A 17,285-nucleotide genomic window follows, 5' to 3' on the forward strand; every position below is an offset into this window, starting at 1 on the left:
AATTTGATGAAACTGATACAGGCCTACATCTTCAGCCGAGTGAGCTACGCAACGCCGTATCTAGATTTGAAAACGGTGGAAAAAGAAAAAATTGAGTCACTAATGAGAAAATGCATAAAAAGAGCGCTGGGACTGCCCATATGCACATCCACAGAGAGAGTGATGGCTCTAGGGGTACACAACACATGGGCAGAACTTGCGGAAGCGGTGCGAACCTCTCAAATTGAGAGACTTAGCACCACGAAGACAGGAAGAGTCATTTTGACGAAAGTTGGAATAAATCCGGATAGGGGTCCCCCGGTCAAGGTGGAGGTAGCTAGAGAAGTCAGACAAAATTTGGTGATTCCCCCGCTGCCAAAAAACATGCACCCGGAATATAACAAAGACAGGAGGAAAAAACGAGCCGAAGCATTAGAAATTAGATTCGGCGAAATTTCGGAACATGAAGTGGCCTATGTAGACGCGGCGGGAGGTGGTGGCAGTTTCACGGTAGCAATTCGTTAGCGGCCGGAGCAATCCCGTGACAGCTGCCACTTTGCGCGCGCGGAGCATAGAAATAGCCGAGGAAACTGCGATCACATTAGCTTGCGTCGGAACGGAAGCGAAGTTTGTCATCAGTGACAGCAAAACTGCCATGCAAAATTTTAGCAAGGGCAGGATCTCGCCCTTAGCAGCCAGAATCCTAGGCCAGAAAAAGTTGGATAGGAAAATTCAAATAATTTGGACTCCTGCGCACGAAGCCTTCCCCGGCAACGAGGCGGCCCACAAGCTGGCTCGATATCTCTACCGCCGAGCCGCTATAGGGCCACTTGATGACCGAGGAAGCGGAGAGCGTTTGCTAAAATATGGGGAGATCACGCAGCACTACAGATTGGATCGTAGACTGGTACCCCCACCAGACCCGAAATTAAACAGCAGACAAGCAGTGGCGTGGAGGCGACTGCAAACTTATACATATCCGCACCCGGTTATGGCGAACCACATGTTCCCTGAAGCTAGGAGTGACAAGTGCAATCTTTGTGGGGCGAGAGGGACCCTCGACTACATAATATGGGAATGCCCGTATTTTCCCAGGAGGACGAACAATATAGGCTGTAGAGACACCTGGGAGACCCTGCTGCGCAGCTCGGACCCTGACCTCCAGCTCCTACTCGTCCAACTGGCTGAAGAGGCTGCTGGGACCCAAGACCTCCCGGCCTGCCTCTGAGGCGGCGGCACCCGCCCCTTGACCTGCGTGTCGGGGGGTGGGTGGATCACCTTATCTGTTGGACATTAAAGTTTAGTCATCCATCCATCCATCCATCCATCCATCCATCCATCCATCCATCCATCCATCCATCCATCCATCCATCCATCCATCCATCCAGTCCATAGAGAGATTGGTCTTGGCGAAAGATTGTGGGTCTCATAAACATGAACCGTGCATATAAAGTTGTTGAAGTTATGTCGCCACTGCCGGGCGACTTCGGCGTCACAGGCGTCACGTCACTTTAGCTTATCGTACCCTGCATTGTCCATCGCGCATGAAAAAGGACCGTGATTTGCTTCTCGCGTTTCCCGCCGTTATGTTCTGAATGTGCCACCGACCGAAAATTGCCGAATGAACACTCTAGATGCTGAACGTCTGGTAAAGGCGGTGTCCTGTTCTTTGTAATTTGATGTCTCCGGTGTTTCAAGTGAATGACGAAAGCGGCGAGGTGGGTGCCAATCCTATTCTTAATGCATGATTGTCACACTCCTGCTGGTAGAGGTTGTGATTGTTGCCGTGGCTACAGGTGGGGTTAGCCTTGCGGGTTCTGCTGGCAATTGATCCACAAGTCAGGCACATACACACGATCATACGTAGTAGTTAATGGAGGGAGAGAGAGTAAACTTCATTTGGTTAACAAAATAGCGTGGGTGGGTTCCTCAGTTCAGGATACCATTGGCTTGGGCTGCCTCCCGGGCCCTGGTGAACAGGCTGCGCTGCTCAGAGAGACTCGTGTGGGCCAGAACTGACTAAGAATTACATATGGATTATCAAATGACAGTTTCATGGCAAAAACATTTTTTTAGAGGTCCAGACAGACCGAATCTCAAGAAATGATGACTGTACACTTGGCACTCATCTACAACTGTGGTATTTCCTACAACGCTTTCTCAACGCAAGACCTTCACAGTTTTTTCTTCCTCCTACTAACTAGAGAATGTCGTTTTCCTTGGCAGTCAGTGCACTGTATAATGATCTCTAGTACACTTTCACTGTGGCTACGACAGGATGTAGAATGAGTGCAGGAGCCAACTTGCAGGTCTGCCATACAATGTAATACCAATACATTCAGTAGAACCTGTAATTAACAAGGAAGGGGAAGTAATCTGAACTTGCAAGAATATGTAAAATAATTCATGTGCAGTGACTTTATTTCCTGCTAATGAAATTATGAAACACACCATAAAGTAACACAATTCACCCCTAAATGCATGGTGTATCATTTTATACATGAATAAATGCCCTTATCACAAGGTAATCTGAAGAATTATTTTGCAGATGATGTTGTATTCAGACAAAATAAATCTCGATGATGTCCTAATAATATTTTTTAAGCGCTGCTTCCAGTTGGAATGAAGAAAATGTTCCCTCTACCTATTGAATTTCTACAAGAAATAAAGAATGCTACCTCCTTGCACATTTGCAATTAAATTAACTAAATAATTCATTCAGAACATTCAGTTACTGTGCACATGGATTCGAGACAGTACACAAAAGCCACCGACGTGGTAAAGAGGTACTTTGTATTTACAACACCGTACACAGAATGACTCCTGGCTATTATCCAAGCAAAAATATTTTCACTTGGCACATTATTTGCACACTATGACAAAGTTCTAATGCTTGAACACTTGAGGCCCCATATCTGCAAAAGCCTGTACATAGTCCATCTGAGGCCACTGAGAAGGGATGAAAGAAAAAAAAATCAAATAAAAACATGCAGAGAATAAAACGAACGGCGCCATGTCGGTACAGACCTTGCCCATTTGAGGCCATTGTGGAGGGATGGAAAAAAAAAGAGAAATAAACATGCAGAGAACAAAACTTGAACCTGCAGCCTTTGGGATGGGAACTGGGCATACATTCCCTTATGCCACTGCAGCACATGTCGTGGGAGTAGAAAAGGCATACCTTCATCCAGGGACAGTGCTGACTCTGTCAGTCAGAAAAACATTTATGCTCAAGACGTTGATAGCAGGCAAGACAAAAAGGACATTAAAGAAAACCAAGGTGGAAACAGGAAAGTCTCGCGCAAAGCACTGAATAATGCTTTCAGAAAAAACAAAAACTTTGCACAGAATTGTGGCAAAAAATAAAAGACAAGTAGGTAAATACGAATGCAAAGAATCCTTATGTGGAGACTCTCCATACTTAATGTGGGTGCAGGGCAACGTCTATTAATCGATTGATCAGGCTAAACATGCCTTAATCTTGGGTTCAGTTTGGCGACCTACAAAAGAAAAGTAGACACTGCAGATTAGAAAACTGAATACAGTATTGTAATTGAAGCTCAAAAAATACATTACAGGAATCATTTCATTGTGCTGTACAGAGGAAGGGATACTGACAATAAAGAGCTCAATCGTGTTTGAGGTAACTTGAGTAGACATTGTTATATTATGTTCAAGAATCCACTACACATGAGTATCTCAATATAAGTAGACATTGTTATATTAATATTCAAGAATCCATTACACATGATTATCTCAATATAAACAGATGGCTTGAAGATCCCATAATATTGTCACGAGGGTGGGCTTAATATTTTCAGAATAAACAGGGCATACACCGAATACCAGGAACAGTCAGAGTCAGGCTTGTCACTGTTCCTAGTCCTCGCGCTTCCACCTCGTTATTCTCTTTCTCTTGTGCAGAGTAATTGGCTAAACAGTTGTCCTCGGTTTAGATGAAGCTCGTCCTTGAGTGAGTCAACAAGGTTTAGGATAGGAGTGCCTCACTCTTGCCGCATGAGCCAGCTGCGTCGTCAAAGAGCAGCGATTCGTTGATGTTGCTTTAGCAATACATAGGAATTACGTCACTCATTCGGCTTAGAACAGCAAAGGGTCTGGCATATTGCCACAAGAACTTTTGATTCAGTCTGTGGTGTCATAATGACATTCAAAGTGAAACGAAATCTCCTAGTTCTGAAGTGTCTGCGGCATACGCTGTGTTATATCGGACCTTTGCACAGTCTTGGGAGGTGACAGTTTACAAACGAGCAAGGTGACATGCTTCTTCAGTGAGACCGAGAGGTCTTGACACGGATGGGTCATCGTGCACGGAGAATGGAAGAGTTGTGTCCAGGAAAATTGGTGGTAAACATATATAGATAACAAAAAAAACATAGTATTCAGTCACTTCGAGCTTAGCTATGTTGTAGGCGTAAGTCATAAATGGCAAGATGGCGTCCCAGGTCTTGTGATCTGTCGCCACATGCATCGACATCATGTTGATGAATGTCCAGTCGGAGCGCTCTGTAAGGCCATCTGTCTGTGGATGGTAGGGAGTAGATTGAAGGTATTTGAAGCTCAGAGATGGAGCAATTGTTCCACAATATCTGCAGTGAAGTGCCGACCGCGGTCACTGATAGCCACTCGGAGGCACACCATGACGAACAACAATTTGGTGTAACAAAAGGTTAGACACGTCAGCTGCTAACAGAAACAAGCACAGCCGTCTCCACATATAGGGTCAAGTAATAAACAGCCACGATAATCCAGCAGCTGCAGTCTGACAATTTATTCCAATTTTCTCAAAAGGCGATGTGGGGGCTTGACCTGTTGAAGAAAACCAGCCGGTGGCTGGTCCTCTGTTGTCGTGTACAACCTTTGACCTTGTGGGATTCGGGCTTGCTGCGGCTGCCCTTCGCGCGGCCGCCGCCCGCTTCCCAGTTGTTCTCCCCGTTCCCTTTCTCCCGCCTGAGGCGGCGGAGAGAGGCTCGGACGACTTGTCACTGTCGTTCGGGCCACAGCTCCGCCCTGGCGTCCCAGTGGCTGTTCTCATTGGCGCCTTTTGGCGGGAAGACGGCACCGCTTCGACAGCCGCGCTCGCGCGACTGTCCGAGCGGAGCTCAGAGAGAGACTCCTCCGAGACATCGTAAGGTGCGTACGCTACTGTTCTTGTATGCCGGCCTTTGTCCGCGCAGACCAGTGTGTACTCGAGTTCGTCTGCTCCGGGTCGTACCTGAGAGCGCAACTCGAGCCTGTCGATCGTGATCCAACGATCCGCGACAGGCGTACCTTGCGGTGGTTGCCCACCCTCTCTCAAAGGAACCCTCTGGTCACTGCGAGAGAGAGATCACAGCATGCCCTTGCGTGCTTGCGGCGCGCACTCCGTGTCACTTCGTGCGCGCAGGGGAGCCTAGCTCCTCGCGCGCTCCCTTGACACGGTGACTGCGTATTGTGTGTATGTGCGTTTTGTATATATGTGTATGTGTGTGCGTATGTGTGTGTATGTGCGTTTGTAAATATGTGTATGTGTGTGCGTGTGTGTGTGTGTGTGCCGCTGGAGGATGGCGTTTCAATAAACGTCTCCTTTGTGAACTTGGAGGTATGTGTCCTTGCAGCGAAGTGCTCTCCTCCCGGTGGAGGTTGAATGCGCGCTGCGGTGTTTCAGTGTGCGCGTGGTAACGGCTGATGGATGTCTTATGCACAGCATGTTAAGTGCAGACTTGTGCCCCTTATCAAACAACAGAGTCAGAGTGGGGCCTTGGCATTGCTCTTGCTGGAACTCTGCATGGTCTGGCAATGTTTCAGTCACAGGCACGAGGCAGTTATCTAGATCGTCTTCAGCTACTGCCGTGCAAGAAAGAGGAAATTGGGGAAAACAGTCAGCGTCAGCTTGGTGGTGACCATTCTTATAGGACATAGAAAAGTCGTATTCTTGGATACTTAATGCCTGCTATTCGACCTGAGGGTTTGCAAAGACCAACAACTCAACAAAGAGAGTGATAGTCGGTAGCTACGTTGAAGTGGCGGCCAAAGAAATTGGGTTGGAGCTTGTTAACAGCGAAGATGATGGCAAGACATTCTACTTTTGTCACTGTGTAGTCCTGTTTGGCTATCATTAAAGTGCAGTTAATGTATGCAACAGCATGTTGGCCACTGATCTGAAACTGGACGAACAACGCGCTGATGCCCACGTCGCTTGCATTGGTGTGAACATCAGCAGTAGCAGCGAGATTGAAATGGCGTAAGACAGGACCAGAGGTTAGCAGAAACTTGAATTGTCGAAAGGATGACTCTCATGCCGAAAACCAAACAAACGATCGTCTTTTTAAGGAGGGAAATGAACATATGAGCAATTTGGGTGACTTCCTGGACTTCCAAACACCGTCCCCCATCCACTAAGAATCCCAGCACCATGGTCTGCCGCTCGCCGAAATGACACATTTTAGAGCTTAAAATTAGACTGGCCTTTTGAATACAGTCCAGCACAGGACTAAGCCGCTCATCATGCTCCCGAAATGTCTTCCCATAAATGTTTACATCATCCAGGTGGCGCATGCATATCTCCCACTTTAAGCCATGCAGGGTCATGTCCATGAATTGTTCAGACGTCACTGGTGCATTGCACAACTCAAAGGCCAGCACATTAAATTCGTAAAGTTCATCAGATGTCACAAATGTTTTTTCTTGGTCGAACGGATGGATTGGAATCTGCCAATAGCCAGACTGCAGGTCTACAGATGAGAAATAAGAAGCAGATTGAAGAGTCTACAGCATTGTTGATACGCGGAAGAGCAGGTAAACGTCCTTACCTTTACAGTGTTTAACCAACGGTAATCAACACAAAATCTCCGTGAGCTGTCCTTTTCCTTCACTAAGGTGACGGGGGCAGCCCAAGCACTGGAGAATACCCATATAACACCTTTCTTCAACATGTCCTAGACCTGTTCGTTGATTGCCTGATGCTTGGCAGATGACACTTAGTAGGGCTTCTGTTTGACCAGGGTCGCATCACCAGTGTTGATCTTATGTGGAATATGTGAATGTGGCGGCACAGAAAAATGCTTTTTTAGCAAGGTCGAAAGCAGATGCGTGGACTTGGCGGCATGGCATCGACCAGATTTGATCCTCACCTTTTCGATGGACAGATGCTCATCCTGGCGTGCTGCTGGCCATACGGTCTCATCATCGGTTGCGCCGTGACCCCTGCCACTCCAAACCTGCAGACCCTGTTACCCGCCATCATCACGGAAGTGCGGCACCCACTGCACCGCCCGTCACCGTCCCAGGAACCGCCGACACCTGATCCACAATTCTGCTCTACAGCGCCACCTCTGGACCCGCCCAGCTGTGTGGTACCTGTGCGCCTGTCACCGTCAGCAATGCCACTCTATATAAAACGTCCCAAAATGAACACCCACTTCAGTGGGCTCGGCGGCATAGCATCGGCCAGATTTGATATGCCTCACCTTTTCCATGTGCAGGTAAATAATTAGGCACTTTTCACAATGCGAACCAGATATGCTGGTCTTGCTGTGCTGCCTAGTCCACGAAGCTTATTTGCTTTTACGGTTGATCGTACACATGTGCTGATTAATCTTCATCCGCTGTGCGGTGACATCGAACAAAACCCTGGGCCTATCCTCACCCGCTTTTGTGGGGCCGATAATAATGACTTGCTGCAAGCCCTGAAGGATCTCAATGTAGGGCAGGCTTCTCTACTAAAAGAAATTAAAACGATCCATAACCAAATTAGCTGACCAGGAAAAAATGTTCGAAGAAATTAAAACAAGGCTCGCAAAAATAGAAGATGACTGCACCTCATTAAGCTCCCTCAAAACTCAATTTGAAAATGTCCAGTACATTGCAGAAAACTATGCTTCTAAGATTTCTGATATTATACTCAGACTGAATGACTCTAAAAACTGCGCTCGCTGGAGCAATCTCATTTACTTTGGTCTAAACGACGCTAACCAGAAAACGGCGGAATCAGAAAAGCTAAATATCGAACTCTGCAGCACTAACCTCAGTGTTAACATTGAACCAATGGGTATCGAACAGGCCCACCGCCTCGGCCGTTACAATACTAGTACAAACAGACCAATAATAGTCAAATTTGCGAATTTTAAAATGAAAGAGCAAGTAATCGCTAACACAAAGAAGTTAAAAGGAACAAACTACAGCATTTCTGAAGAGTATTCGCACAACACTCGTCTCACCCGCAAGAACCTCAACGAATTTGCAAAAAACCGAAATGAAAAGTTCACTCCTCATCACAATAAGATGACAATAGGGAACAACACATATACATTCGATCACGCAACAAAACAAGTAGTACCGTATCTACCGGCTGATCCCCCCATAACCTGGTTTCAAATTCTATTTCATTTCTTTACACTAACGTTAGGAGTCTTCTACCAAAACAGAATGCACTCGTAGCCTTATCGAAATGACAATGTAATGTAATCGCATTACCAGAAACTTAATTAAACAAATCCACACACTATAACGAAATGCAGGATATATTTCCTTACTGTGATGTTTTGTGCTGTGATTGTGTTGGCAGACGAGGCGGCGCCATGTTAGTAGCCGCCCACCATAGCCTTAATTGTTACAGCTTAAACACTGATTCGCCTCTCGAAATATTATTCGTATGCTCCAACGCCTCATTTCCACCGTCGATAATCGTTGTTTGCTATCATCCCCCTGGTAGTGACGCATCATTCAATTCTTTATTTCGCTGCGCACTTCACACAATAATCACGAGACTTCCGTATGCTTCTATCTTTATTCGTGGTGATTTTAACTTCCCCGCAATAGGCTTGTCTAACCCGTCTAAGATATCGCCCAATTCTTCCGAATATGATTCTATTGACACATGCCAAACCTTCGCCTTAACGCAAATGATCTCCCTTACTACTCAATCATCTAATATAGTACTTGATTTGATACTAACGTAACACCCAGAAAATGCATCGTCACTTTCATATCTGGCAGGACTAAGTGATCATTCAGTAATCCATGCTGCGTTTCTCAGCGACCTCCCCAAACCAAAAAGAGTAATGAAAACAATCACACTTTATGATAAAGGTGATTACAAGAGCATTAACGAAGGACTTAACTCATTCTGTACTTGATTTCTAATCAATGTAGATCAACGCACATCCAAGACTAATTGGCTACTTTTCAGAAACATGATCTCATCGAGAAATACATTCCCACAATCACTATAACCGAGCGCCAGATATCGCCATGGTTCAATAGCACATTAAAGCGCCTGAACAACAAGAAGAAAAGGCTTTTTCAATCAGCCACAAAAACCAAAAATTCCCACAACATAGGAGAAATGTGACGCTGAAAATTTTACAACTCACAAATTTTCAAATCCAAGCATTTATTTTTCTCAAGCACATTATCCAATATGCTACATACCAATCCCCATCAATTTTGGAAATACATTAATCCCAACCCAAGCAATACGCCAACACTGACAATGGAAATACTAGTCATGTTTTGTAAAATGTATTGGCCATTATCACTCAGCCTAAAAGCACTTTTTTTTTTTCCAAGCCATTTGCTGCATAGCTCTTTATTGGCAAAACGAACAATAATGCCAGGTGTCCTATTCGGCTTTGAAGGCAGTCTGAAGAGCTGTGACATTTTTCTCGGTAAGGGGCCCAATGTTCAACTCACCATCTACCAGATAAATTTCCTCTTCAAGGCTTTTATCCTCCGACATTGTAATCCTATGAAGCTTTAGTTTTAGGCACCTGCTTTGCCATTCTGGGCTATCAGTTTCAGCTTTCAAGGAGGCTATTTTTTTTTTTTTGTCGAATCTGAATTACTTTCTAAAATTGCAGACTCTCTCTAAACTGCATCAAGGCATGTAAAAAAAACTTATCATATTCACTACAAAAGCATTCCAATATGTTTTTCCATCTCATCTACCTTTGCGGGCAAGATAAGAAAGGAATTCAGTCCTTTAGTGACACTGAGAAGGACATTAGGAATACCTGTTCATTCTAACTCAAGGGGAGTGGACTGATCTCTTTCTCATTTTCCATACTTGACTGCCATGAAGTGCATGTCAGTCTTTCTTTTTGGGGGTCTTGTTATATTTAAGCATCCTTGCAGTTAGTTATTTCAAAATATCAACTGACTTGGAAGAAAAACTCACAATCAGCGCACGTCAACGACAGTGTGCTGTCCGGAAACACTTTCCCGCCATTACGTCAGGACATCTTAGGCCAATATACCAGGTCTGAAGTGCAATGAATGTGTCTTGGCAGCAGTGGCAGCAAATCAGTCAGGAACAAGATGGTAAAGGCCGACTAACCTGTAAATAATCAAGCAGAAGTTCATTGAACATACGTGTAGTCTGTTAGCTTGTGCCAAATGCCATAGGAATCGGTGTATGGCACCAGAGAGAACAGTAATGTGAGTGCAGCTGTGCCTCACTTGTTGCACATTCAGAGTCTATGCGCCACATGTCCTATGCCTTGTTCCATACATTTTAACGAAAGCAAACAGCAGCAAAGAGCAGAGATATCAGACAATGTAAGAAAGTGTGCATGGCAGCCTATGCAGTGGCAGCGAACCGTGCTCATGCATAAACACCTGGTCAAACTATGGATTGCCTGTGAATTTTTCTTGGTATAAGACTTCAATTGGCTCTCTCCTTTTTTCCTATGGTGCATCTAGACACTGTGGTTGTACCTCACATGAGAATGTTGTCTCACGTGAGGTACATTCAAGTTTCACTGTTCCCCATCTTTTCTTGCTTTTAGAATTGAAGTAGGTTCTTTTTTGTTGACATTTGGTCCCAAACCATGCAAGCACACATGAAGCATGAATTAGGTAGATGTAACCTCGCATTGTACCAGGAGTGTTCTTGAAAGTGAAGTGCGTCTTCTTTTCACTGTGAAAACTGCATATACTGATCTATTTCTTCACTTCTGTAAAATGGCCCTTATACTTAGTGGCCCAGGGAGAGGCACAGTATTCTTTCTTTTACGAAGCCTCACCATACTATATGTCTAGGGAGAAGAAAGCTTGTTACACCCAGTGGCATGGCCCGTGGCATGGCTTTCCACCGTGTAACAGGAGATGTCAATGCTCCAGGGCTGAGACGAGGATGTAGGCAGTGATGGACTATAGAGAAGGTGCCAAAATTCCTCAGCGTTTCGTGAGCATCAATTGAAGTGCATTTTAAACAGCAGTGCATACAAGTGACTTTCTTGAATCATATATTTAACTATTACATCAAAGTGCTAAACTAGGGCTACAAAATTGAGAGATAATGTGAGAAAGGGGCGAGTCAGGCTGCCTGTTTTGTATTAATGGAAACGATTGAATAACGCTGTGAGATGGGACAGAAGAGAAAGACAGACATATCTCTTTCCTTTTCCACCTGCTAGCACTGTTCTGGCGTTTCAGTTAATGATATGAGAATGGCATATGTTGTTCTTGGAGCAACGATCGAATAGCGCTTGCATTGACAGGAGGTGCTCAGGGGGTTGGAGGAGTGGGGTAGCACTGGCACAAGCTTTGTGTGCAAAGCTGGGAGCAGAAGTGATTAACACCATGTAAGCTTTGGTCACAGTGCACCTTTGCACCATGTTCTGGCTCGGTCTGCTGTCAATTGACAGGCAAGACCATTTTATGCTTGACCATCAGCTCTAATGCTGGGTGCAGATGCCCAGCAGTAACAAGCCATGAACTTCTGCTCCCATATTGCAGATGTTGCTTGCTGTTGCACTACGCATTTATAATTCTAGAGTGCATATCTCGGCAAAATCACGAATACTCACTCAGGCTCAGGCACAAAATTTGGTCAACCTGTGGGCTCACTCACACACATTTGGACTCACCGAACTCGTGAACTCAAACTCGTTTTAGACTTGCAACTCGCTCTGACTCGCGGCTCACAAACTCGACTAACATTGCAACTCATGACTCGCCTCGATTCCTAACTCATCTGGCCTCACTCGCTTGTCTCGAATCACATCTCATCTGGTCTTTCTCACTTCGACTCATGATTCGTTTGGGCTCGCTCTCCTCGACTCATAACTCACTCATTTGTGCTCGGCGATTTCAACTCTAGTCATTTATACTCACTCACTCACTGATATAAGAAATTTCGTAAGACCAAGGGGTTCTGACGAAGACAATTATCTCTATGTAGGAGGCTTCATTTTTTCTACTTTGATTTTGTTGGTTGTTTTTTATGTGAAGCACCACTTGTGATTCTTACTTTATCAAACTTAATCAAAGTAGTTTATATTGTTACAAACGAGGAAGAAGCAGGAAGTGGCGCAGGTAGGAACGCTCGCGCTAGGCCCGCCGGCATTCATTAAAATCATCTCATCGTCATCGGTCATCTTCTGTCTGTTCTCTTTTCTTGTGTTTATTAGCTTGCCGCCCCATAAAATTTTGGTTGGAGGTGCGAAGTATGTTCACCATCTCTCCTCATCCTGGCCCAGAACTTCAGCGCCCTGCGTCTTCTTGCACCATCGGCAGCAGGTTCATCACCTGGCTGTTCCCCAGCCTGTCAGACTGGACGCGACCTCGCCATTCCACTACCTCGTTCCCCGCCCCGGCCACAAAACGCAACGAAGGGACACAGCCAAATGACCCTATTGACCCAGCTTGTCACCGACACGACCACAAGACATGGCAAGAGTCTCGACAGATGACCTCACTGACTGAGATGAAGACCAAAACATCCCACAGACTCAAGACGCCGTCACACATCAGACATCACTTCTGTCCATGCCATGCGGTGCTTGCCTCTGAACCTCAGCCATTTGATGTCGGTGACCTGTGGCCCGATAGCCTCCTGGATCACATTTCTTCTTCTCACCTCTATGCATATGACACATACCGACAGAGGCACTATACCGACAGTAGGGGGATTGGCCAGAGTTCAGTGCATGTGTAAGAACTGAATCCGTCTTGTTTACTTAGACTGTATGATATGTAACTTATTAATTTGGAATTAACATTGCTAAAATAACCTGGAAAAATTTTGAGGTGATAGAAATAATAATCAATGAAAGAACAATATTTTTTAATATTTATTAATATTTATCTTTTTATTTACTAATATTTTTCTTTTTTTGCAAGTACAATCTAGACAAAGTAGTGCTAACAAACAAATCTTCTGGTATCTTCTGGTTGCCAGGTTTCATCCGGTCATCATCGTGGTGACAAGCTGTTATCTTCATTCTTATCTGTTTTTACTCATCTAGTCACACCCATCATAACGCCATGCATCTCTTCGTCTTTGCCATCCTTCTTTTATTTTCTTTATTTCCAGTTCTCGACAAATTCAAAGGAAAGCATTGTCAACGGTTTCTGCCGTTGAACCCATTCTGATGTGCATGTCTGCATTTTCTATTTCCTCCAATAACCTCTGTGCACGCTCCCGAAAATACATGCACGCAGGCCGTGCATCGAGGTCGCAGCAATAACCAGCCATTCTCGACCGCCATATACAATAGAGGCCAATCAGCTTGATGTAGTCAAAAGGTGCTCCATCCTCGTTTTCTGTGAAAAGATACCTTATGCCGTATGGGTCAGTAGGTAAATCTTCCAAGAGGGCATTTTGGCGGGCTAGTTAGTGCATGATAGGAGTAAATAAAAACAGCGCAATAATGAATCTTTTTCAATAGTCCTTTGTAGGACTTCCCAAAAATAAACTGCCCCCCAACATTGAATAAATATGTGATCTGTGGTTTCAGGCAGCTTACAATTGAGGTAGTATGAACCCCATGGGACTAGAAATCCCTCTTTCTCTAAAAATGTTTTAACCGACAAAGTTCCTGTGTGCAGCTTAAAAAAGATGGTCTTTGCTGCAGGCTGTATACTTTCATTCTTTTAACCCTTTTTAGTACATTATCTCCAGGGCTTCCATCGTACAAGGACCTGTACAAAGGCACTGTTGCAAATCACTTCTTCACTTCATACAAATGCTCCCTTAAGAACCGCGCAAATAAAAATTTAATACTGTCGGCAACATCTTTCCAAAATCGCACAATCTTCGGGATATACTTTCCATTCCCACAGCGAACTCGGGCAACATGCGACTCAACCTTAACTGGCATACGGTGTACGAAAAAAAATATCTCTGGTCTCGTGAAAAAAGAAAAACCTGCTGCCTAGCTGACGTAGAAACAAGTGCCCTAAACCAAGGCCACCATCCGTGACATACCTGAACAAATTTGTGTGGCTACACTGCTCCCAATTTGAAGACCATACAAACACAACAAAGATGCAGTGAAACTTTTGCACATTTATTCTTAAACACTGCAGCACTTGCATCACATACCATAGCTTGCTTATCATGAGCAAGGTTGCAAACTGCTGCTCTAGCGAATACAGACAAATATGCCGCTTTCCATCTTTCGTCCTTTTCGCGTATTTCTTGTGCTTGCCTTTTCCAATATGGGTCACTATTACGATGACGATATCTAACGGCAACCCTAGATACTTCCCCTGTGTCGTCACCCTGGTAAAGTTATCGAAATGTTCAGGAGTAGAAGGCCATCTTCCATACCATAGACCAATGCACTTTGTCCAGTTCACTTTACTGCAGGTGGCTTCGCTGTCTGACCCTGACGCAATGCACAGCTTTGACTATACTTTCGCAGTTTTTTGTGAAAATGGCCAAATCATCTGCATATGCGAGCAACTTTACTTCCGTTGCCTGTAAGCTTAAAGCCTTTAACAGACTCGTTTTTTATTATGTTTAGGTATAGCGCATTTATATACATGCAAAATAACTGAGGGCTTAGGGGGCAGCGGCACTCAGAATGTTCTTCCTTGTCCAAGATCGGGACGCTCTCTCGATGGCCACAATTGGGGCCACCAATTGTTGGGGACGAGGAAGAAGCGGGAAGAGGCGCAGGTAGGTGCGCTCCCGCTAGGCCTGACGGCATTCATTAAAATCATCTCATTGTCATAGGTCACCTTCTGTCTTTTCTTTTTTCCTGTGTTCATCAGCTAACAATGTTGTAGGTTTTAGGTTGTCACCACTCTGCAGGCATGAAGGAAAAGTATGAAAGGGCTTGACTTGGCCTTATCTACATTATGTAGTATGTCAGTGGCAACTTTTTTTCTTTTTTCGCGCAACTATATCATATCTGAAGTATTGCACCAACTAGTTCGACAACACATCCTACTGAAGTCAGTGGCAATATTCATTCATGTGCAAAATGCACAAAGTACATCAGGAAGCGCATGCAGAAAGATATTCCACAGATTCTTCTCTTCACCAAGAGACGTTGCCAAGCCCCCGCGCTTGCAAGCATATTCTTTGTTGTGGCTATATATCTTTTCTCCCCTTTAGTGCCAGTAAATGAGTAAGAAAGGCACACACCGTTGTCACGAAAACAAAGATCATGATCTGAACCTGAGGCCGGTCTCGCGACTCAGATGATGGTCTGAATGTGTGTGGACCAATCATGACTCAGGTGATGAACTGATTGTGAATCCGTACTCACTCAAGACTAATATCGTGACAGTAATGTGAGTGTGAGCAAGTCGACTCATAAGTGATTCCATCGACCTGTGATATGATGGTCCATAAAGTTATGGTGCTAGCAAGGACATGTTGGCAAAACCAGTGTTGGTGGCAAATTCTCTCGTGCTGCAGTCCTCGCCCTTCCTATATGACCCAGTGGTGAATTTTGAATGTGTACCACTTCTTAATATGGCTTATCAGGTAATGTAGTGAAACATAATTAGTATGCAGGTTGTCCAGAGTCGGAGTTGCATGGGGCATGGATGTCTGGTAGACCTAAACTTACATGCATCTGTGCACGCATCATAGAGTAACATGTGTTTTTTTTTTTTTTAAAGCACACCTCTTTAGCGCCCGTTCCTGCGTTCCGCGTCGTCGCCATCGGCTTCTCCCGCGCGCCCAAGCCAGAATGCATAGCCGCCACCGTTCGCCACTTACGAGAACATTTCTTACTTATTTCTTACCACTTATGTAGGAGAACATCCTGTTCCTTTCGCTCATAACGCCTCCCACGGCTGTGACAACCTCGCGAAATACTTGCATAGACCTCGTCTTTCAGAACCAGGCATTGGTGCAGTAAGTCGAGCATATATCCATCTAGTTCTCCAACCACAAAGCTTCCTTCATGACAATTAAGAACTGTTAGTGGCGTGTTTCTTGAGACAGGAAAATGTGTGAAAAATATAAAGTCTGTAAATGTAACTACATGCATGTCTTGCTCGAATTCTTTACCTCAATCTATCGAAAAGCTGAAACATCTGATGAGCTGTGCTCAAATTTCACATTTTATCAGCAATCACAAGAATTGCTTAATGTTTCGCTAATATTCAGCACATTTCTGTGGAAAAATTTTTATTTCATCCTCTGCAGTCCAATCCTGGTAGCTGATGAGTTCCTGTACACCCTCTGGGATATGATCCATCGACTCAGTACATCTCTCAAGATGCCGCCCGGTCAGTGAAGCTGTTCACCCTGCCCAAGTCGATGAAGCGCTCCCCAGTGATGATGTAGTTGCACAATCTGTGGAAAGGGTTATAAAAAAATAATGTACCAGACACTCGTATTTTAATGAACATTTGGTGCCTACAGCTATCCCAATGATAGGTTGCTGTTGATGGTTTCAGACATAGAGAGATTGTGTCTGAAGAGTCATATTTTCCTGTCTTTCAAGCTTTCCTAGGCAGCTAGAGCCATCCAAAGGGTAACAGAGGAACTATTCCTTAAGTTTTTGTTTTCTGTTCCATTTTATTTCCACGCAATGAAATTGAAAATCCTCTGATGCGCACGGTGTTTACAGCAGCTCTGCAGAAAAGTCATGTTTCTTTGAAGTCTGGTATATCTGCTGGTCAAGATTTTAAATGGTGACAGTAGAAGCGGCACACAAGAGAATTTCTGTTAGCCAGATTTTAACACAAAGTGAAAGCATCAAGATAACCCGGAGTGCCGGCGTTCATTCATAGCTTTCGCTTGTCCGAATTGTTTTGCGGCAACAGCGCACTAACCTAAAGATATTGTGCATATTCAATGACCAACAAGGCAACCGGCCCCCTTTCTGTAGAGCCAGCACACAGCCGTGCCCATGCCATCGCCCTCACTGTCATTCAGCATGTGCACTAGGGTTGCTAGAAGGGGAGGTGTGAAAACTGGCCAGGAAAAATTGGCTCTTTTTGCGTGAATGCCATGTGACGGCGCTGCTGTCAGGAGCGCCGTCAGCACGCGTGGCACGTCTGCTTGCGTGAGCAGGGACAAAGCTGTAGTGGAAACACGCTTTACGAAATATGTTTGA

The 17,285-nt window shown here is 44.8% G+C and overlaps 1 protein-coding gene across 2 annotated transcripts in view; it reads left to right on the top strand.

The window, feature by feature from the left end:
• Window positions 1-1,393: 1,393 nt before the first annotated feature.
• LOC146198173 (uncharacterized) overlaps window positions 1,394-17,285 on the top strand; it is a 29,784-nt gene continuing 13,892 nt past the window's right edge. For both annotated transcript variants that reach the window (XM_084593559.1, XM_084593558.1), the window contains exons 1-2: window positions 1,394-1,697; window positions 7,125-7,460. In XM_084593559.1, the coding sequence (XP_084449685.1) occupies window positions 1,659-1,697; window positions 7,125-7,460 (375 nt within the window). In that variant the 5' untranslated portion in view covers window positions 1,394-1,658. The remainder of the gene's footprint in view (window positions 1,698-7,124; window positions 7,461-17,285) is intronic.

This window comes from Amblyomma maculatum, chromosome 2 (genome assembly GCF_055883805.1).
Source record: "Amblyomma maculatum isolate TAMU_Amacu chromosome 2, ASM5588380v1, whole genome shotgun sequence".
In the NCBI taxonomy this organism is placed as follows: Eukaryota; Metazoa; Arthropoda; class Arachnida; order Ixodida; family Ixodidae; genus Amblyomma; species Amblyomma maculatum.